General features: G+C 47.4%; 1 protein-coding gene across 1 annotated transcript in view; it reads right to left on the bottom strand.

Annotated features, from left to right (window-relative positions):
- The window catches only part of LOC119962198 (huntingtin-interacting protein 1-related protein-like), a 188486-nt gene that overhangs the window by 52044 nt on the left and 113046 nt on the right, over window positions 1–23396 (bottom strand). Inside the window, exons 8-12 of the mRNA XM_038790161.1 lie at window positions 18664–18804; window positions 3143–3200; window positions 2249–2324; window positions 1356–1499; window positions 10–83 (exon numbers count right to left, since the gene is read on the bottom strand). Coding sequence (XP_038646089.1) covers window positions 10–83; window positions 1356–1499; window positions 2249–2324; window positions 3143–3200; window positions 18664–18804 — 493 coding nt within the window. The remainder of the gene's footprint in view (window positions 1–9; window positions 84–1355; window positions 1500–2248; window positions 2325–3142; window positions 3201–18663; window positions 18805–23396) is intronic.

Here is a 23396-nt window from a genome sequence, read left to right as displayed (position 1 = left end):
CTGCCTTACCTATCATCTTTCACAAAGCCATTATTAGTTGGGGGACCAAAGGTCGCATCGAATATGTCCACATCCACCAAGTTCTAGAAGAAAATAAACTAATCAATCAATCGTGTGGTTAAAGTATTTCAAAACACAAGAGATTTTTCACATTCTTAAAAGCTGCCTCTTTGCTTGTAAAGCTCATCAACAAATAAGCAACAGCTTATAAACAAGAGCCCTGTACTAACCTGTGGCAGAAGGGCAGATATGGGGTGTGGCAATGGGCTCACAGGGCTGCGAGGGCGAGAGGTTGGGGCCATTTTAAGCACTAGACCTAATTTTTCACTTTGGAATCTCACCAGAAGTTTTGTCAAAGACTTAGGTTTGAAGGGGCGCCTAGAAAGGAAGGGGATTGCAAAGATTAGGACCTTGCCAGCTGAAAGCGTGGCCATCAATAGTGGAGTGATTCAAATCAGGAATGCACAAGAAACCAGAATTCGGTGGGGGGGGGGGCAGAGTTATTTCAGAGAGTTTTAAAGCTGGGAGAAGTTACAAAGATAGGGCGGACGAAGCCATGGAGGGATTTGAAAACAAGTAAATGGACTTCAAAGCTGATCACTGTCAGACGGAGCCCAATGTATGTCACGATGGAATAATCGGGCCCAGAGGTAACATGGTCAGGGATGAAACAGATAAGCTGAGGCAGTGAGGTGAAGAAAATCTGCGGAAAGGCACCTTTTTGACATTGCTGGGCCTGTTCTGCCCTGAACCCATGTTGCAGCAGAGTCTGTAGGCACAGTCAATAATGTGTGCAACATGTGCTGCCTTGAGTTAAAATCATGTCACGACAAGAACAACTGTCAACAGACACTGACTTCCACATTTTAATGGGGCCCCCTTCTCATGCCAAACAACAGCCTCCTATGTTGCTCACAATGGTGCAGGTTACAATGGTGTGCAGCACAAATGCTGTATTGACAAGGTGAGTACCACAACTCCAATACCACCCAGCTCTGGCAGACTATACCATTGCTGGGTTACTTCAAATCTCCTGTTGCAACAACTTTAAAATTATGTTGCTCCCAACAATATAAAACTGTTTACATTGGAAAGAGGAGGAATTCCTTGTACCTGGAGTTCTTACCTGATTGGTATTGCGTCACTATTGAGCTAAAACCATCTTAATCACTATCTTCATGTCTGAAGACATCTTCCAGCCAAGTCACTTCTGCTCCTGCCTCACCCGCCCTATTTTGAAACCACTCTCTCGCTGGGACTTTCATTTAATTTTACATTCAACTTAAATTTACTGCAAACAACTCCCAGCTTACTTGACAGCAGGAAGAATCCCATCAGGAAAGACTACCACTTACCGGAGATTCAGTCACTGGAGCTGCGGAAACCTCTATGAGACTTTCTGGTTCCTCAATATCATCAGCTGGGGCCTCATCAGGAATAATCACCACTGGTTTCACATGCTCTGCCAGAGCAGAGGCTCGCAAAAAATTTGGGGGACTCTGTAAAGGGTGAAACATACGGTTCAAAAATGTTTTGCGGTGCCATGAAATGTTATTTAAATGGTGCCTTGTTCCTTTAAATGGGTAGGAAACTCTGCACAGTTGACTGCCTCATCAAAATGGGGCGGGGGGGAGGGGGGCCTAGATGGGCAAGCCTAAAACTCAGACCGAGGATCCTATACCGACAATAAAAATAAAGACTTGCATTTCTATAGCGCCTTTCACATGATATCCCACACAGTCAATTAAGCACTTTTGAAATGTAGTCATCGTTACAATATATGGAACATGGGACCCAATTTGCAAGTTTCCATAAACAGTAATATAAGGACCAAATGATCTGTGATGGTGATTGTGGGATAATATTGGTCAGGAGACTGAGAAGACACCCCTGCTCTTTTTCAAACTTGTGCCAGGGGGTCTTTTACATCACCGGAGGGGACAGGTGGAGCCTCAACTTAAGGTCTCATCTGATAAACTGTAGTTTGTGCAGGAGAATATGAAAAAAAATTAAACATGAGGATGAAGAGATCCGTTCACACATTTATCCTGTGATTAAAAGGGTGCGAGTAGATTTCACCATCTTTAGGATTTAAGTGGATCAAAAGTTATTGCAAGTAGTAAGTTGTAAATGGAGAGAATTGCAGCCTTCTTTCAGCTCGTGGAACAAAAGTCAGCAGCTTATAAGAAGCCAAACTAAACAAATTAAGACCTCATTATCCTTCTATCTTTACAAAAAGGTTCCATACCTCGGGCAATTTTGGAATCTGGATTAACCGCTTGAAATATAACATGTCACGGGATCGGCTAAAGAAACTCTTTAGGCTGTAACAAAAGATTAAAAAAACAGGCTCAATTAAAAAAAAGAGGCATTCTGTGATATGATAATAAATACAGAAAATGTATTACTTTATTTGGTGCATTACAATTTAAAGCCTTCAAAGGAGCTGCACTCCGAAATTTAGTGATTCCAAATAAACCTGTTGGACTTTAACTTGGTGTTGTAAGACTTCCTACTGTGCCTATCCCAGTTCAACGCCGGCATCTTCACATAATGTAATACCTCACACATATCCACAATAAAATCTATTTTCCATCTGTTTGCCTATTTTGCTGTCCTAGATCCGCCTGAGGGCCCTCCTCCACACCATTTTCCAAATTTCAGGATTGTGTTCGTTTACACTCAAGTCCACATCATTTATATGGAACAAAGGTGGACCCGGCTACACCACAAGATGATGATCAAGTACCAAGTTGCTGATCTTGGTAGTCATCACATCGCACTATACTAGGGCAATATAAAGTATTCAATGCTTTTGAGTATAGCCTTCATACCACTATCACTGCATTGTCAATAATAGGTACTCATAATCTTTAATATATTTCAACACGTGCACATGTTTAAAGATCCTGCACATCCTTTCCCTCTCTGCTGCTTATTTGGTCATATTTATAAAAGCCTAGTATCTGTGAAATATAAACGCTGCAAATTGAAGGCCATTTACTATTTCCACACTTATCCAGCCAGCTGTGAAAACAGTGGCCGATTAATGGTCCGTTGTGAACCAATGTTTCCTGAGGAGCTCTCCATTACAGTCTCCTGAGATACTGGTCATCAATGCTGAGGAGCTGTTCATTGTTACCTGTGAAACTCATCATAGAATCGGTCCCTGTGTCCTTGCAAAGTGTCTGTTGGCAGACCTGTTCAAAAAAAGTACGGAATAAATAAATTTCGCTCCACAAAGAATACATTCATTTGTTCACATCTTGCATTTAAAGCTGCATGGTGAGTTTTTAAAAAGGCATCAAACTGAACCTTATTCTGAATAGGAAGGAATAGTACAGAAATGTCATCATTAACACCAAGAAATAGGAAGCGTTATGATAATTAAGCCTCTGCTATGGACATAAACTCAGTCCAAAAGCCAATATAAGATATGGATTGTCCGAGAAAAAAACCCAGAAAATACAGGAGAACCTCAGCAAGAATGGCAGGATCTGCGGAGAGAGAAACCGAGTTAACGTTTTGAGTCTGTATGGGTCTTCCTCCGAGCCAAAGAGATGGAGAAATGTGATACATTTTCTACTGTTTAAGAGGGGAAGGAGCAGGTGGAGCAAAGTGGAAGGTAAAGGAGAGGTGGGAGCTCAGGAGAGATCGGACAAAGATGTCATGGGCACAGAGTGTTAATGGTAGTGTTAAAGACTAAAGAAGGTGCTAATGGGGACATAAAGTCAAGGTAGCAGAATAGCACAATCCCTTTGTCTTGTGCCCATGACATTTTTGTCAAATCTCTCCTGAGCTCTCACCCATCCCTGACTGTCTATTCCAGTGTTTTTCAAACTTTTTTTCTGAGGACCCATTTTTACCAACCAGCCAAATTTCGGGACCCAACCTGGCCGACCTTTGCGACCTACGTGACCCACGCCGGCCGACCTACGTTACCCATGCCGGCCAACCTTTGTGACCCACGCCGGCCGACCTTTAGACCATAAGACCATAAGACATAGGAGTGGAAGTAAGGCCATTCGGCCCATCGAGTCCACTCCGCCATTCAATCATGGCTGATGGGCATTTCAACTCCACCTACCAGCATTCTCCCCGTAGCCCTTAATTCCTCGCGACATCAAGAATTTAATAAAATTAATAAAATTGTGGCCCACGCCGGCCGACCTTCGCGACCCACGCCGGCCGACCTTCGTGACCCATGCCGGCTGACATTTGTGGCCCACGCCGGCCGACCTGTGTGACCCACCATTTTCCTTTGCTTGTTTGCGGCTGACAAAAATGGAGGAAATGGTTTTGGGTCCCTTTGGCCCCAATGGTCTCTTTGTCCCTTTGGTCCCCCAAACTTGAAATAAAAATGCGGCTGCACTGCGCATGCGTGCCCAATCATCGGTGCGCAAGCGCAAATCTATGCGCATGCGCACCGATGATCGGGCATGCACGCACAGTGCGGCTGAATTTTAAAAATCTGTTCCTGACCATTTTGAAGACCGCTCGCAGCCGGCATTATTAAAAGCTGGCTTTTGCAGCTGTTGCGCGTGGATTTGCATGATTGGGGGGGCCGTGGCGGACGACTCCGCGACCCACCCGACACCTGTCCGCGACCCACCAGCGGGTTGCGCCCCTGAGTTTGACAATGCCTGGTCTATTCTACTTCACCTGCTCCAACCCTATTCAACAGTAAAAAGTCATTTCTCCCTCTCTTTAACTCAAAGGAAGAGTCATCCATATGGACTCAAAACGTTATCTCCTTTCTCTCTCCACAGATGCTGCTGGGTTTTTCCAGCATTTTCTGATTTATTTCAGATTTCTAGCATCTGCAGAATTTTGTTTTCTCATGGATGATCTGAGGTTAGTTAAATGTGCTGGATGGTGTCACTGAACCAGTGAAGTTCTAATTCAAACAGAGACAGCCACAATTCATACTCTGAAATGTCAGCCATTTACCAGCAGTGACTGCATCAAGTGAAAGCTAAGGTGAGCTTGTTAAGATAAAGAAATATTTAAGAACAAGTTAAATGGTTGGTTGAAGGAAAAGGCTTTGGGAACATGGTGACACTTGGGAATAGGGCCACTGCTTGTATTAAGAATAAACATCATGTTTGACAGGTTGGCGTAAACAGCCTGAGTCCACGTTGCAGTTCAACGTAATTGGCTGTTCATGATTCAAAATGTTAAATAGCTTCTCAATACTCACTCCAGTCCTAGAGAGTTGCTGCCGTATCCTGGCTTTTGGATTTGCTAGATACTTTGGTGGCAATGGGACCGGATTCTCCGATCCCGACAGCCAGAGGCGGCGAGCCATTTGGGATACCCTCCTCCCGCTGACTATGGGAATTCCCATTTTAACCACCCTACACCTCTGGGAAACCTGCAGGTGGGGTGCACTGCCATCAGGTCCAGAGAATCCCGGCCAGCGAACAGCCAGAGAATTCCTGCCCAGGTCGTCAGGTGCGCATGCATGGCTTTCCCGTGTTGTGATCGGGCTGGGGGGAGCTCACAAATGGCGTGCCAGTGATGACAGAGATCTCGATAGCCTTCCTTCCTATATTGTCCCCTCTGACCAGCTGCCTCGCTGACAGTTCCATATCTGATGTGAAATCTGGAAGACCGACCCCATCATTCGCATGTTGGAAATGAGGCAAGTAAGGAAGGTTTGAGAGAATTCAGCCGATTAAGTTTACTGATTGCCATTCAGCTTTTAAATTTTAAATCTTGAAGCAGGAAATAGCCATTGAACTAATATGTATGAACAAAAACATTCCAGATTGGTCAGCTCAGAATGCACTTTGAACAAAAGCACGTCAAGCCACACAAAATGTCATGAATTGAAGTGTGCTCGGGCTTGCCTTCCTTTCCAAATTGTGACGTGGGTCTGAAACATATCTGTCTGAAACACTGCATTGATGTACTTCCAGAGCATAGCATTGCAGAGATATCAGAGACTCCAAACTGTACAGCTACAGACACCACTTATCTGAAAACGTGCACACTGTAAATGTCATCTGAACAAAGCAGTCTGGTAAATGTGGGTCACAGATCAAAGCATCCATTGGAGTAATGACAGCATGAGACTACTTTAAAAAAAGAGCATTTAACCGGGATTAGTGGGGAAACTATGATAGACACTGACTGGGCTAGTAAACTAGAGACCAGACTAATGACCCAGAAATGCGAGTTCAAATCCCACCATAACAGCTGGGGAATTTAAATTTAATGAGCTGTTACATAATTCTCAATTAAGTAAATCCAGAATACTATAGATGTGCGTGTTTAAGATACATTTGTAGCCTCATAAAAACCGTCTAAAAAATGGACTTGATTTATACATTGCGTATAAAAGTGAACTGCCGGTGTGCATGTGGTGGTTGCCATCTTTGTCATTCGCCATGGGGTGTCTGCTCTGTGTGGGCATATCTTAAACTCCTGAGCAACTTCACAACACAGCCCATATCGTCCGCTTGATCCTTTATACCCAGCTATAAGATACTGATAAGTAAAACATCTGACTACTCAAGCAAGTACAACATGTCATGGCTGAAAAGGGAGGTCAACTTACATACCAAGTATATAACGTAACATATGCCATGTTAACTTACATGCCGTGATCTATGGTAAAAGCTAGCATCAGGCCGATGACCATGAAACTAGTGATTGTTTCAAAAGACCTAACTGTTTCAGTAGTGTCCTTTGGTGGAAAAGAAACCTTCTGTTCTTAACCAATTTGGCCTGTATGTGACTCTAACCCTACAGCAATGTGGTTGACTCTTAAAAAGCCCTCTGAAATGGCGCAATAAACTACTCAGTTGTATTCATAGACAACAGCTCATCACAACTTCTCAAGGGCAATAGGGATGAGCAAAAAATGCTGGCCTAGCCACATCCCATAAACAAATCACCTCAAAAAATAACTTTCAATGAGTTATTACTGATGGTTAAATCATCAAGATTGAGATTGTGCCACACCCTCGATAATTCCCTCCCTTCCCCGCCCCGATAACCAAGTTGCAGCTTCGTGCCAATAAAAGAACCTGCGAGACCTGATAGTCCAGTCTAGGCAAAGGTTTAACCAGGCCCACCCAACCTATCCCAGCACAATACAAAAGTAAGAATTCTCTGCTGAAAATTCAAATGGCCCGTTTTTACAACCAAACAAAAGATTTTTATCTAGCACAAGCCCCCAACTGAAAACTCACAAGTTTGCTGATCTGGGACGAAATTCTCCGACCCCCAGCAGGGTCGGAGAATCGCCTGGGGCCGCTGAAAATCCCGCCCCCACCGTGGCAGAGATTCTCCGCCACCCGAGAAGTGGAGGTGGCGGGAATCTCGCCACTCCGATCGGAGAGGCCCCTGCGGTGATTCTCCGGCCACCGCTGGGAGGCCTCTCCTGCCGCCAAGGTTTGAACCACCTCTGGAACGGCGGGATCAGCGGCGCGAGCGGGCCCCGGGGTCCTGAGGGGGGGCGGGGGGCGATCGAACCCCGGGGGGTGCCCCCACGGTGGCCTGGCCCACGATCGGGGCCCCCCGCTCAGACTCCGGGCCAGTGCCCTGGGTGCACTATTTCTCCTCCACGGCCTCCGCCATGGCGGAAGCGGAAGAGAACCCCACATCGCGCATCCGCCGGCAGTGACGTCAGCGGCCAGCTGCCGCTGACGTCACTGCCGGCGCATCCACCGACCGGCGAAAGCCTTCGGCCAGCCCCGCTGCCGGGGGCGCCGGTTTCTTGTGCCAGTCTTCTGGTGCCAACCGCTCCGGCGTGGGGCTGGCCCCCAAAGGTGGGGAGAATTCCCCACCTTTGGGGAGACCCGACCCCTGAGTGGTTGGCGCCACTCCCCTACGCCGGGACCTTCCGTCACGCCGGGTAGGGGAGAATCCCGCCCCTGGTATGTGTCAATGCTGCAGCTAAAGTCACTCCACCCAAAGCATCAATTTCTACATGTCCACTCAGGAACATCGATATTTCAAAATCCTACAATAAAACATGTTCATCGTCACCATACTTCCATCCAAGAGGAGCAATGTTGCTTCCATGGGCATTGAGGGAATGCACTCAGGCCGCACCTGGAGTACTGTGTACAGTTTTGTTCCCCTTATTTGAGGAGGAATGTAGTTGCATTTGAAGCAGTTCAGAGGAGGTTCACTCGGTTGATTCCAGAGATGAGGGGCGCGATTCTCCGCTGCCCACGACGGGTCGGAGAATAGCGGGAGGGCCTTCCCGACAATTTTCACGCCCTCCCGCTATTCCCCCCCACCCACGGCCGCCCCACGACATGAATCGCTGCTCGCCGTTTTTTACGGCGAACAGCGATTCTCCCCAGGCCGATGGGCCGAGTTCCCAGGCCTTTACGGCCGTTTTCACGAACGCGATCACACCTGCTCTCACCGTTCGTGAAAACGGCCGCAAAGTGCCGTCCTGGACAACCATGGCACCGATTGGCACGGCCGCACCACGGCCGTGCCAAGGGTGGCATGGGCCTGCGATCAGTGGGCACCGAACGTGGGCAGCGGGTCCAATACCCGCGCACTATTTGTTCTTCCGCCGCCCCGCAGGATCAGTCCGCGGGACGGCTGAGGGGCATGACGGCCCACGCATGCGCGGGTTTGACGCGTCTGGGTGATGACGTCATCCGCGCATGCGCGGCTGACGTCATCGTGTGCATCAGCCGCCGTGACGCTTGGCGCGCCGACTTAGCGACGGTCGCTAAGCCCGCGATGCCGTGCTTCACGGGGCCCCGCTGCTAGCCCCGCCCGGACCTGAGAATCGGGTCCTGGGAGGGGGCGCGGAGGCTGCCGTGAAACACGGCCAGTTTCACGGCAGCCTTTACGACTTGCCGCATTTGCGGAGAATCGCGCCCGAGAGGTTTGTCTCATGAAGAGAGATTGAACAATTTACGCCTATAGTATCTCGAGTTTAGAAGAATGAGAATAGATCTAATTGAGTATAAAGATGATAGAAAGGTACTGACAAAGTAGACATAGAGCGGATGCTTCCTCTTGTGGGGATGAGAGGTCATAGTTTAGGATAAGGGGTAGCAGATTTAAAACACAGATGAGGATAAATTACTTCTCTCAAATGGTTGTGAACTTCTCCAGAGTGTGGTGGATGCTGGGACATTGAGTAAAGTTAAGGAGAAGTTAGACAGATTTTTAATTATTTTTTTTTTTAAATTTAGATTACCCAATTATTTTTTCCAATTAAGGGGCAATTTAGCGTGGCCAATCCACCTACTCTGCACATTTTTGGGTTGTGGGGGCGAAACCCACGCAGACACGGGGAGAATGTGCAAACTCCACACGGACAGTGACCCAGAGCCGGGATCGAACCTGGGACCTCAGCGCCGTGAAGCGGTTGTGCTAACCACTAGGCCACCGTGCTGCCCTCGATTTTTAATTATTAATGGATTGAAGGGTTATGGAGAATGGGCAGCAAAGTGGAGTTGAGGCCATGATGGGATTAGCCATGATCGTATTGAATGGCGGAGTAGGCTTGAGGAGCTGAATTGCCTAATCCTACTTCTTATGTCATTGGTGTTACTCTAATGATATGCACAAGAAAGCACTGACTATGTTGATAAAAGTGGAGCTTTCCATACATGCTGGCCATTTGTTTTTTATGCAACAGAAAAGTTTAAACCCAATGCCTAAGGCAGAATTTGCACATTATTTTTTATTAATCTTCGCATCTGAATATAATTAGTGACAAAATAGTGTTCCTACTAAATACATTCCTAAATAAATAATTTCACCTTCTTGAATCTGCCAACATGTACCTCTAAATTGACAATGGGCATGGTTTCGCGGTCCGGTTGGACTTGGACTCAAATCCCATAATGGCTGCAAAATATTGCATGGCGCCAAAAACGAGATTTGCACTGGTGAGATTTCCGATCGTGATCTTCCCTGGCCTTTCCCGATGACACGATCAGGCTCACGCCCAGGAAGGCCAAGAACCTGATTTGAATCAATTTGAATGTATTTAAATCTAATCAGCGAGTTTAACACTGAATCTTCAGACCTCATTGAATCATCCCAACCACACGGGAGCAAATTACTACTGTATTTTTGTAAACAGGAACCAGGAGCCATGACCTCCAAAAGGGAGGAAGGAGGTGGACAAGTATTTAAAATTCATGGAGTGCATATCCAGGAGTCTTAAGTTTAAAGGCCTGACAGCAATGATGTGCCCTCTAACATTTCTAAGGCTCATGCTCATCAAACTAATTGGCCATCAGGAGTTAACCCTTCACAATATCAGCTGCCCACATTCTCAAAGTCAACGATATGGGTGAAAACCTTTTTCAAGGATAAAAGGTTGGGTGCAGGGGATCAAGAGGGATTGCTTAAGCATAATTACCAGACCCAAGGCCTGCCATAAAGAATCCATTAGCCCTCAAGGTATACGTAAGAGCCCAGTTGACTCTTCCCATGAGGGATGGGCGACTAATGTAACAGCCGGTCAGAACCCCCAGTGATGTTTCTATCAAGGGAGGGGATTACCAGACGGGAGGTCACAGGCGAGTTTGAAGGGCAAGGGTATTGTCTGGGGTCGTTCAAGCGATGAACTGGAAAGGGCACCAGACGTGTGAGTGAGCGCTAGCTTCAGGATAAGGCATAGGAATTGTTGCTTCCAGGACTGGGAGGACAAAGAGTGGGAGGAGGTTCTGAAGTTAACCAGCTGGGAGACCAACATGACTGCTCTCTATCTCTCTCTCCGTCTCTCATCCCTCACAGCTTTCCGAGAGAACTCGGGATGGAGTCAGTGGAGCTCGCAATTCTGCTTATAACAGCGCTGGGGTTTGAGGGTGGCATGGTGGCGCAGTGCTTAGCACCGAAACCTCATGCCACCTGGGTCACTCTCCATGTGGAGTCTGCATATTCTCCCCGTGTCTGCGTCGGTCTCACTCTCACAACTCAAAAGATGTTCAGGGTAGGTGGATTGGCCACGCTAAATTGGCCCTTAATTGGATTAAAAAAAGAATTGTGTACTTAAATTTTTTAATATAAATAACAGCGCTGGAGGAGCATAGACTCCAGCAGCACTGAGCAGCCGTACCCAGGGAAAACTCAGCGGCAGGAGATCAGGGAACCAGAGGGCAGGTTCAAGGATCAGACGAAACAGAAGCTGAACAGGCGAAGAAGGAGGCTGACCGAGGTGTCCTTCTTTTTTTTTTTTTTTTTATAAATTTAGAGTACCCAATTATTTTTTCCAATTAAGGGGCAATTTAGCATGGCCAATCCACCTAACCTGCACATCTTTGGGTTGTGGGGGCGAAACCCACGCAGACACGGGGAGAATGTGCAAACTCCACACAGACAGTGACCCAGGGCCGGGATTCGAACCCGGGTCCTCAGCGCCGTAGGCAGCAATGCTAACCACTGTGCCACCGTGCTGCCCCTCGAGGTGTCCTTCTTGGCGCTGCCGGACAACATGTGCCACAGGGGACTCCGCCTCAATGGGGAGATGGTGCAGCACCTGTGCGGCATTCCTGCCAACAAGGCACCACTTGGCACCAAGTGGAAGAGGAGGGATCGTTCCACGGCTCAACATGTGACCTGTGTGGCATTTCACAGTCATTCCCCCACAAATGCATCCATGAGGTCACGGATGCAGTCTATGCCAGGGCATCGGACTACTTTACTTTCAAACTGGACCAGGCTCAGCAGGACAAGATGCTGCAGGATTTGTCACCATAGCTGATCTGCCACAGGTGCGGGGGGCCATTGATGGCACTTATGTGGCTCTATGCGCCCCATGGTATCAGGGAGTCCCCTTTTTTTAATAGGAAGGGGTTCCAGTTCCTGATTGTCCAGTTAGTCTGTTTTCATACACTCAGCCTCTCCTGTTTCAGGAACCAGCTTTAACCAGTTACTAAATGCCCTCATTAACTTGACTTGAAAGAATATGTTCATCATCTCACATGACATGGATGTGTCAGTGCACAATAAGGTGGGACAATGAACTTGTAAAACCAGATTTTCCAGACAGCTCCCCACTCAACTTTGAATAAAACGCCACTGATCTAGACAAAAGGACCAGACAAGCTTGCAGACATCTCCATTGAAATGGGAATACGTAGTACAGCACTGACACTCTTTCTATTTTGTGGAGTACCAGTAGTTATCAGCAATGATTAACTAATGTCAATGGCTGCAAAAGCAATGGCATTTGGAAAAGACTCACATTCCTAAAATCTAACCTTGCAGTACCTCATGTGATGTCTCAACTGGCCCACGCACCACTGCTTTAGGAGAATTGATCTGAATAGAGCTGGCTGTAGCTGTTGCTCATTACAGTGAGTACTCGTGTATAGAAAACTAAAATATATGACGTTGTTTATGTTATATAACACTGCCCCAACATAAACAAGGAAAATGCATTCTTCCAGAGGAGCTTAAGATGCAGATCTGTTTCCAATGGATTGGCAGATGAAAAGCCAGTACCATTTTTGTTGTCTGCTCCATTTTGATCTGACTGCACCGGCATTTTTCCCCAAAGTTCCTTTCGCAAACAATATCTTACCAGAACTACAGTCACGACCTTTGTGCTAATGCACATAGGTGAAGTTGTGCATCAACGGTTGCTTTAGTGTTCTTGCTGAATGTAAATCAAAAGCCTTGATGTGCAATTTAAACATTTAGCTTCTATGCTTGGATTTAAAGAATCTTGTCGGCTAACTAGCTGCTGGAATTTAAACCATTAAATATGCTGTCTGCCTTGGAGATAGAACCATAGGTACATATTTCCCTGGATTTACAAGTCTAGACAGGATTTGGGAGCCGGTGAAACGGTGTAAGTGGATGAACATATGACAAAGAGGGACAGGTAAAGATTGGCTGCCACCATCAAGCACATCCATTTCAGAATGGTATGATTTTTTGCCCATCATCACTCTCATTTCCTCAAACAATATCCTAGGAAAAGCCGAAACAGTGGAATAATGCCTTAGGTCAATTGTGGAATTTGTTCTCCAACTTCTAATCACAGTCAAGGTTGATGGTGGCCGGTGACAGCACCTGTTGATCCATCTCCTTTCTGGGTGTAGGTACATTGTCCAGTTTCAGTGCTTTTCTACATGCTTGCACTCGCTGCATATGTCAACAACTAGTACATTCTTGCATATAACGTTTTGATACATGCAACACGCATGTGTGCACACACACATGCAAATGTGCGCACACCCACATGCAAATGTGCGCACACATGCAGCATGCACAAACGTGCAGCATGCACAAGTACACAGGTACACATGTAAACACGCGCACACACATGTACATGTGTGCATGCATGTGCACCAGCACACGTGTGCATATATACACACGCATGCACGCAGACACACAAGTGGACACACAAGTGCGCACACATACAAGTACACGTGTGTGAACATACACACACATTCCCTCACAAACACATAAATGACTTATGATTCTCCCCAACCTATACGGTTCAAATAGTCTATCCGTTAGGTGCATTCCCAACTATGGAACCTCTCCATGAACACCAGTGTCACACAATCCAACCAGCCCCCAATATAAAAGTGGCTAAAGGGAGCTTGAGTTTATTAAGCCACTTAAGAGTTGCTTTTCCAATAATAAGTTCTGTTTCCTATGCCAGCACGAAAACACTCATTATGAGCCTGTTATAAAAGCTGCAAAATTAATGGCATGTTTGCTGTGAACTTAATGTGTAAATTAAAAATGTGGAAATGCTTTTTTCATAAAGTGTTGCGTTGTGTAATTTTATTAGCCCTATCTGCATCACAACTCGAATTACTGATCTACTTTCAACAAAACAATTCCAGCTATTGAGGAGTCCTCATCAACCTTTCAATGTAGAAAACGCATTCTAAGGTACCTCACGTGGCTGTCCCAAAGGTTCAATATGAGGATGGAAGGCAGAAAATGTGATCCAAGAGGTGGATTTCATGGAAATTCTTAAAGGAGAGGTGGGATATGCGGTTGGAAACTCAATTCAAGGTAGAATATGGGGCGGCACGGTAGCACAGTGGTTAGAACGGTTGCTTCACGCGCCGGGGTCCTAGGATCGATTCCCACTTGGGTCACTGTCTGTGTGGAGTCTGCACATTTTCCTCGTACCTGCTTGGGTTTCCTCCAGGTGCTCCAGTTTCCTCCCACAAAGTCCCAAAAGACGTGCATGTTCGATAATTTGGACACTCTGGGCGCGATTCTCCCAAAGGGAGACAAAGTGCCGACGCCGGAGTGAAACCCGGAGTGTTTCACTCCGGCATCGGAGGCCGCTCCTCGCCACCTATTCTCCCACCCCCAGGGGGCTAGGAGCGGCGGCACGTCAATCTTGCGTGCCGGGCCTTGTCGCCCGCGTCAAACTGGCGGCGCCTGAATGACACGGCCGGCGGCACCTAAATGACATCACCCACGCATGCGCAGTTGCCGTCCTCCCCTCCGCTGCCCCGCAAGACATGGAGGATTGATCTTGCGGGGCGGCGGAGGGAAAAGAGTGCGTCTTTCAGAGACGCCGGCCCGCCGATCAGTGGGCACCGATCGCGGGCCAGACCCCTCCTGAGCACCCCCCGGTGCTCGATCCTCCCTCCGCCCCCCACAGGCCCCACACGCAGCGGTCGCGCGCTGTTCACGCGACCAGGTGTGGTTGGCGCCGGCGTGAACCGGTCGTATTAGGCAGGCCGCTCGGCCCCTCCGGCCAGAGAATCGCCGCTCGATTGGAGCGCCGATTCTCCGAGCGGCCTGTCGCAAAACTCGACATGCCGTTTTGGGGGGGGGGGGGCAGAAATCGCGTGCGGGTGCCAGGGTGGCATGGCGTGAATCGCCCGGCACTCCCGCGATTCTCCCACCCGGCGTGAGGGTCGGAGAATCGCGCCCCCGATTCTCCCACAGTGTACCTGAACAGGCACCGTGTGGAGACTGGGTGATTTTCACAGTCCTTCATTGCAGTGTTAATGTATGCCTACTAGTGACAATAATAAAGATTATTATTATAAGATGTTGAGGTGGCGAAAAGTATGGTTCAGCCCAAGATCTGGATTTTCAAAAGACCTTTAATAAGGTGCTCCATGTTAGACTAATAAAGAATGTCAGGGGACAAGTGCAGAATAGATTGCTAGCTGGCTTCAAGACAAAGTAGAAAATGGCCCATCCCGGGCCGAGAATCGTCTGGGGGACCCCGTAGAGCGACCCCTGGCCGGCGCCGCACTGGCGCCAATAGCTCCGATTCTCCGCTGCGGAGAATCGCTGTGACCGGTGCAAATCGCGCCACGCCCCCCCCCCCCCCGACACCGGGACTTGATTCTCCGCAGAGCTGAGAGAATCCCGCCCCCTATCTCTCAAATAAACATTGAAGGCTGACCCAGTAGCGATCTTTAAAATTCTGGAAGGCTTTGATAGCGTGGAGACAGACAGAATGTTGTGGGGGTAGTGCACAACCAGAGGCCATCGATATAAGATAATCACCAAGAAATCCATTCGGAAATTCAGAAGAAACTTCTTTACCCAAAGTCTGATGAGAATGTGGAAGTGGATCAAGTGAATAGATAAGTGGGGCTAAACAAGACTATAAGGGAGAATGGATTGGAGGATGGTACAAATATATTTAAATCAGAAAAGTCAGGAGGAGGCTCGAGTGGAGCACCAACACCAGCATGGACTGGTTAGACTGAATGGCCCATTTCTGTACTGTATACCCTGTGTGATCTATGACAGTGGCTGAGCAGTGCAATGGAATCGAGGGTGAGAGCACAGATTCATGGCAGAAACATTGTTTTAACTGGAGGGAATTGCAAGTCATTCAAAACAGGATGATGGGCAGGCAGCTGGAAGTGAGAACAAAGGGGACAATGGATTAAGGAGAAATGAAATGAAATGAAATGAAAATCGCTTATTGTCACGAGTAGGCTTCAAATGAAGTTACTGTGAGAAGCCCCTAGTCGCCACATTCAGGCGCCTGCTCAGGGAGACTGTTACGGGAATCGAACCGTGCTGCTGGCCTGCTTGGTCTGCTTTCAAAGCCAGCAAATTAGCCCTGTGCTAAACAGATACCCGGTCGCGGAGAAAAGAAGTCAGAGTTTATCACTGCTTTCCAAGAGGGTCATGGTAGAGGAAGTGACACCCATCAGTGCTTCGGGGGATCTAGCCAGATGTGGTAGCAATGACTAAGCCAATTAATCCTGTACCCTCGAGTTGAAGGAATGCAGATAAGGGCCAGAGCGACCAGGGGTGGAGAAAGTCAATGTATTTCTGAGAACAAATGCAACCAAGATAAAGATGAAGGAGTGGATGAGCAAATTGACAGTTGCAGAAACGTGATGAAAGGTTAGGTTCCTGGGCGCTGGAAAGCACTTGTATGAAGTGACATGAGAAGAGTATTAGGCCAGCAAAATATATATATATTTTTTAAATTTCCAATTAAGAAGCAATTTAGGATGGCCAATCCACCTATCCTGCACATCTTTGAGTTGTGGTGGTGAGACCCACGCAGACATGGGGAGAATATGCAAACTCCACACGGACAGTGACCCGGGGTCGGGATCAAACCTAGGTCCTCGGTGACATGAGGCAGCAGTGCTAACCACTGCACCACTGTGTCACCACTTCGGCCAGCAAAAGATGCAAAAACAAGTGTAGTTGGACGTAAGTAGGGCAACCACAAGTGTTCAGAAATGATCTAGGGTAAGGAAATTGGAGAGTTTTTGTGATGGCTATGGTTGTGGGTCGGAGAGTCCAGAAAGAGGGAGAGGTATGAGAAGAGATGTGCAAAATGCAGAAGACAAAGACTGCAACGACTTAGGATGCAAAGTCATTCAGGGCAAAGTTTGGAGGAGAAAAGGAGAGAGGATTATCTCTTGTAGAAGTGAGGTGATGTTTAGCAGGGTTATAGACGAAGAATTTAAAAGTTAGAGTGAGAGGGATGGAACAATGTGAGTTACTCAAAAAGGAGAAGATTCTCCGTTTGGGAGACCGTGGGCTGGATTCTCTATTTCAGCGGCTTAGTGCCGGCTCGAAAGGAAAATTTGCGGGAGGTGTGCGATGAAAAAAATCAGCGCCGACACCTTAGCGATTCCGGCATCGGTGAGGGGCTAGAAGCGGCTTCGGGTGAAACTCCCGGCACCCACACTGAAAATGGCTGGAAAATGGCCGGGTCCCGGGCCGCACATGAGCACGGCTGACAACCTGCAGCGCTCACGCCGTTCAATACAGTGCTGGCCATGCACTGATCAACCCGCCATCCGCGACCCCACAGGCCACCCCCACCAGTCTCCCCGCCCTTGTGGAAGCCACCCCGGCCAGTAGCACAGACCCAGGGCAAGTGTTGCTGGACACAGTCCACAGTCGCCCTGCTAGGTTCCCGACTGTTGATCTCACACGTGTCCCGCATGGTCGGGAACTCGGCTCATCAGGGTTGGAGAATCGTAGGAGGGCCGGCCGATGACGCGCCAACGCCATTGCAACGGTGGGCAACGCCATTTCCAAGGGGGCGGTGTGTAGTTGACCGCCGTCAAACTGGCGCCGGCTCTGATTTGGGCATCGGAGTCGACTCTGCGCCCAATCGGCGATTACAATATCAGCATCGGGCAACGGAGAATCCCGTCTTATGTTCTGCCGCCAGAGCTGAATTGCATTAGTTTTACGATCCTCTTGTGGTTGTAACAGAGGATGCAATTCAGTGTTCCATGCCATGCAAATTTATGCATGCCGTGGAATACGAGGAATTCCCGATATTGGACCACCACCTGCAGAGTCCCGCGGCCGGCCACTATGGCAGGCCATTCCCGGAAATCGACCCGCCCTCCCACCCCCAGGATTGCTGGGTGTCCCCCCCCAAATAATAGGGGGAACCCCCCTGCCTAAAGGAACCCCTTCCACAGGTGCCACCCCACACACAGACACCACCTCCCCCATGCCCCCCACACAGACCCGACCCCCTCCCAGAAAAAGGACGCCTGGCTGGACGTTAAGAGTGCAGTCCAGGCAGGGGCTGTGGGAAGCATTATAGCTGGAATACCTATCTTGCAGCTCCACATGTCCATTCCTAGAAGGAGCACAACTGTGCCTGCGTCTGGTTCTCACAGATCCACTGTCTGCAATCCATTCATGACTTTCTAGTCGTAGTTTGTGACTGACAACTCATAAGAACCATCTGCAGCTTTGATCCATTTATATCCCTTCTATGGCTTAAGTGATGAAACCCCAATGTTTGTAAACTCTGACCGCACCAAAGTTCACTAAGTGCATTCCAATCACTCAAGCACTTACCTCTCTTCGATGTGGACAGTGGGGACTGTGCGGGCCGGTAAACAGATGCAAATGGATCATTACGACACATTTGCATTTATTTCCATGGTCCCACTAGCATGCTGTGTGGAACTCATTCATGCTGCCAGTGAGAGGTCAGAGCATCGTGTTCAGGTTGGTACCTGGCGCCGATCCCGATTTTACAATTTTGCCCTTGATTTTCCATCTCATCGGGGAACGCATTCTGGGCATCCTGGGGATGGAAAATCCCACCCAGTGTCCGCAACATTGTTGCCATGAAAACAACATCCAATTGAAATCTCTGCTCAGGTGGGCTGAAGGTGACTTAGCTATGCTTAATATTCCTTGACGTTTGTTTTATTTGTATCATCTTCTTTGCCAGACATAGAAAACAAAGCTACAGAAATTCAGGATACTTACAGGAATGGAGCTTGAACATTAGCGTTACAGTGTAGTGGTAGAGATGGCTGCAGTCCTGGATCACTTGAATGAGAGGAGCTAGTCGGCACTGACCAGAGGGCGTCTGCGATACTGCATAGGAGGTATCCAGTGATCTGAATACTGAAAATAAGATGGGAACAAAATCATAATGTTAAAAAGAGCCCTTTATGACTTTTTATTTGTTAAATAGTTTTTTTTTGGGGTGAGTAGGGATGGCGGTGAAGTGGACAGGTCTCAGTCAGCGTGATAGAAAAAGGCCCTTCTGTCCAAAATAGAAACAGGCCAAGGCGAGGATGCATTGTATGAACAGATTGTATGAGGTTCAGGAGGAGTTCGTACTCACAAACTTGCACACTGAGTTCAAGCCATTCTCACATTTAACTACTTGCTTTCCTGTGACATTTGTTGGTTAAGTTTTATTTTTAAAAATTACAATTATTTGTATTTTTCTGGAAGAAAACCAAGCTGACTCAGAAAACTGTCACAATGGGACACACCAATAATGCTATTTCACAATGGACATTCTTCTGATTTGCAATCGGCGTAGTGAGACACTGACTCAGTAACTTGTCTGTGCTTTTGTTCAGGGTGTGACAAATCCAATCCACTTCAGGGAAAAGTACAGCTGAATGCTAACAATAACCCACACCACTGACCTTATCACTCAGTCCTATAGTTGTGCACAGCTTTCTGAACTTTCTCCCTGTCATTTTTCAAATTCCCTTTAACTTCACAGCCTCAGCTCAAAAAAATGCTGACAAAAGCGAAGCAAAATATCTTCAATGAATTTAGAACCATTCTTATTTCTTACCAGTGACTCAAACTGGTTACAATAGATTTCTAAAACAAAACAGGGAACCTTACTGAAAATCATGAATAAATACACCACATGACATACTGCTCAAACTTGCTGGACAGTAAGCTCCAGGTTTCGCCTCACATCCAGGCTGAATTAGGTGAGAAACAGCGATAGAAACCTTATGTAGCTCCTTTAACATAGTAAAGCATCCAAAGGCATTTCATTGGCACATAATCAAACTTTGACATCAAGTCAAAGGCAATAGGAAGATGAGGGTAGGTAGCCAAAAGCTTGGCCAATGACCTAAGTATTGAGGAGCAAGAGAGAACGGCACAGAGAGGTTAGTGGAGGGAATTGCACAGATTGGGGCCATGGCGTCGAAAAAGGTGTTATTGGTGAGTTCAGAACACTGGCCTCCAAGAAAACGTACAGCTGGAGTTCCAGCTCCTGGTTTTATCCCGACAACAGGTTATGTGTATGTAGGTATCTGGTGAGAAGATCAATGGACTCGGCTGGGATTCACTCCGCAACGATGAAATAACCTGCCGATGCCCAAAGTTTAGGCTCACACCCAGGAATAACCCAAGGTGGGCAAGGAGTTGAGGGGCCAGGACCCCTAGAACCACAGGAAAATGGAAAAGTAGAGGAAGAACAGCAGAAAACAAACCTACAGACATTCCCCTTCCAGCACAAGCTCCATGCTGCCTGCTCTTCACGGCAGCCAGAGGCAACCACCTTTCACAAGTCAGGTCACGTTTTTGGATAATGGCCTTCTCTGGTTACACTCATAGATGGATCACGGATCCTTACAATCTCAGGGACATTTTCACTGGCCCAGATCTAGTTATGTTTTCAGAAGCAAGCCCAGGATATTGAACAGAAGACTTTCCTGTAAATTGCTCTAGCTACTGGATCTGTCCAGTGCCCCCACAAAACCTCTCTCACATCTTACAGCAGCAGCATCTCCCCGTACCAGCCACCCCAAACAGGTGCCGGAATGTGGCGACTAGGGGCTTTTCACAGTAACTTCATTTGAAGCCTACTTGTGACAATAAGCGATTTTCATTTCATTTCATTTTCAGCAGGGTATCCTAACGTCAAATCACATTTTAACCTTGGAATAAATAAAAAGCAAATTCACATACAGCATTTAGTTATGTTTATATCTGTGTAGGGTATATATGTATATTATGCAAGCATGTGTATTTAAATAATTATACATAAATATGATAATAAGCTGTGTTCGTATTTTGAAGGTAGCCTTTAAATACATTGCAGTCAGTCTCCCTGTAGCACTTCCAACTTTAGGAGATAAAGCGAACTGACCTATCCAAACGGCCCAGAGAAACCAAAGGATTGAACACGGATAGCCCAAAAACATTTGAACATCTGTCATCTACAGTCAAATGTATAATAACCTCCTGCACTGTGTGGTGAATGTAACTCTGTAATTCACACTGTGATATATATATGAGACCGTACGATTGTAAGCGCAGTTGCGTTGCCCGAACACTAGGGGGAGTAGCTCTGGGAATGCTTAGGAGTTTGTACAGGGTTCCACCCTTGGCTCCGCCCATGGCTCCTCCCCCTGGACTGCTATATAAATATCGATGCCCAGAGCCAGCCGACCAGTTCATCGAGAGTTCAACGTGTAACAGGCTGGCTCTGTAGTAAGTAGATTAAAACCACTGTTCATATCTCAAAGCACGTGTTTAGTGAATTGATGGTCTCATCCCACTGGTACTATGGCGCAGAGGTCCCAGGTTCGATCTGGGCCCCAGGTCACTGTCCGTGTGGAGTTTGCACATTCTCCCCGTGTCTGCGTGGGTTTCACCCCCACAACCCAAAAGATGTGCAGGTTAGGTGGATGGCCACGCTAAATTGCCCCTTTATTGGAAAAAAAAAGAATTGAGTACTCTAAATTAAAAAAAAAGAAGTATAATAACCCCAACGAGGCACATGAGGATACCCTAACTGATCAACCCGTGGGGCGTGTGGAATACGAGCTTCCCTGCTAGCGAGTAAAGGCTCGCCCAGCTGGGGCTCATAATTAACTTGTACAAAGGCCGGCCCAGATAGGGGCCCGCAAGCTGGCAGTCCCAACTGGGTCTGATACTGTGTGCTCTTGCCGTCATAGCAGCCCTTTCCTTTGACTGTGAATAAACTAGTGTTTACTCAACTACTCAGCCTCCTGGGTCTTTAGAAGAAATAACTGTCAGTTATACACAGAACTGCACTAATCTCACAGGATAGGTTTATTTGAATGTGCCTTAGCTCCTCCATTGAGCTTTGGAGACAACTGGCAAAATCCTTACTAAAAATTGTATTGCCGTCCAAGACATTCAATTTACAGTTGTAAGCAGACGGCTCAGCAAAAGTAAGGGTCATGGGATTAAATTAATCGCAGTGTCATGAAGATGGAGAAAAATAAACCACGGAATCATGCACAAAATATTGAACTTTAAAATGACACAAGTCCCAAATATAGCTGTGAATGTACAGTCAGTCAGTGATATGTATAGCTGCAGGCTATTTAACTAGGGGACAATGGAACCCCTTTCTGTATCCAAACAAAGCTTCTTGAAGAATCCAGAGGCTCATTACCATCTCCAGTCAAAACAAAGAAACATAATGGCCACCTCATCTCAAAAGATCCTGGGCTGGATTCTCCGATTTGAAGACTAAGTGCTGATGCCGGCGTGGCAACAGTGGCGTTTTACGCCCGAAAGAACAGCGCAAAAGCAGCACCGATCCTCCGTCTGGTGGGGGGGGGGGGGGGATTGCCGTGTCCGTGGCCACCCAAGTGCACGGAGGCGGCCTGCAGCGGCTACACAACATGGCGCCGGCCGCGCACTAAACCGGTCTGCCAAAAACTGCCCTCCTGTCATCAGCCTTGCCACTCCTGGAACACCCCCCACCAGTTCCCCCAGCCCCCGACAAAGCCCTCCATGCCCGCGGAACGGCTCACCCCCCCAAAATGTGGCGACACTGGACCCAGTCCGCAGCTGCCACACTGGGTTCATGGAAAATAAAAAGAACAAGTGTTCCACGCCATCGGGAACTCGGCCCAGGGGGCGGAGCACCGGGGGAGGGCCTCAGATGACACCCTGAGGCCTCCCGACAGTGTGAGGCGTACCGAGGGGACGGAGCATTGCAAAAGTGGCACTGCCCACTTTCAGCATCGGCGTCCGGACAATCCCGCCCCCTGTGTGTAATAGACTAGTGGATGCCATTTCCTAAAAGTGGAACATGCTTATTGTCCAAATAGGTTGAGTGAAATTACTGGGTTACGGGAATAGGGTGGAGGTATGAGCTTGGGTGGCGTGCTCTTTCCAAGGGCCGGTGCAGACTCGATGGGCCGAATGGCCTCCTTCTGTACTGTAAATTCTACGATTCTACAAAGGAGGGGTTACAAGATAGCGGAGAGTGCTACCCCGGTGTCTTGTCTGTCATTGTGTGTTTCTTGAAGATAAGCAACTGTATGTTTATTCACACTGAAGGTGTGTAATACAGTGACAGAAGCCGCTGGCAGTGCCCCTGCAAAATAGCCATTTTTTGCAGGTGTATAATTCTCTCTCTCTCCTTCTGACTCAGGAAGTCAGCTCAGCCAGTAAAAAGTATGACAGCCAGTAAAGGAACTGAAATTTATTTGCCAAACGACCAAAGTCAACTCGACTGAAATCAAATTGTAACGGCCACACTCCATCATCATCCACTCTTCGGTGAGTCAAGCACTGTTCTGTATGACCGTTTATTTATATTTACTTACTACTGCACTCAATTTTTAACTCTAATCTGAATGAATTAGATGCATGTGTTTTACCATTTGTTCCCTTACTTTTATAGTAGTTAGTAAACTTATTCGGTCTTTAATTGAAGAAAGACTGTTTAATTTGGCTCCTTTTCAAAAATA

This window comes from Scyliorhinus canicula, chromosome 1, assembly GCF_902713615.1.
Source record: "Scyliorhinus canicula chromosome 1, sScyCan1.1, whole genome shotgun sequence".
In the NCBI taxonomy this organism is placed as follows: Eukaryota; Metazoa; Chordata; class Chondrichthyes; order Carcharhiniformes; family Scyliorhinidae; genus Scyliorhinus; species Scyliorhinus canicula.
The sequence above is the reverse complement of the archived record's forward strand: the minus strand, read 5'-3'. Positions and strand labels throughout refer to the sequence as shown.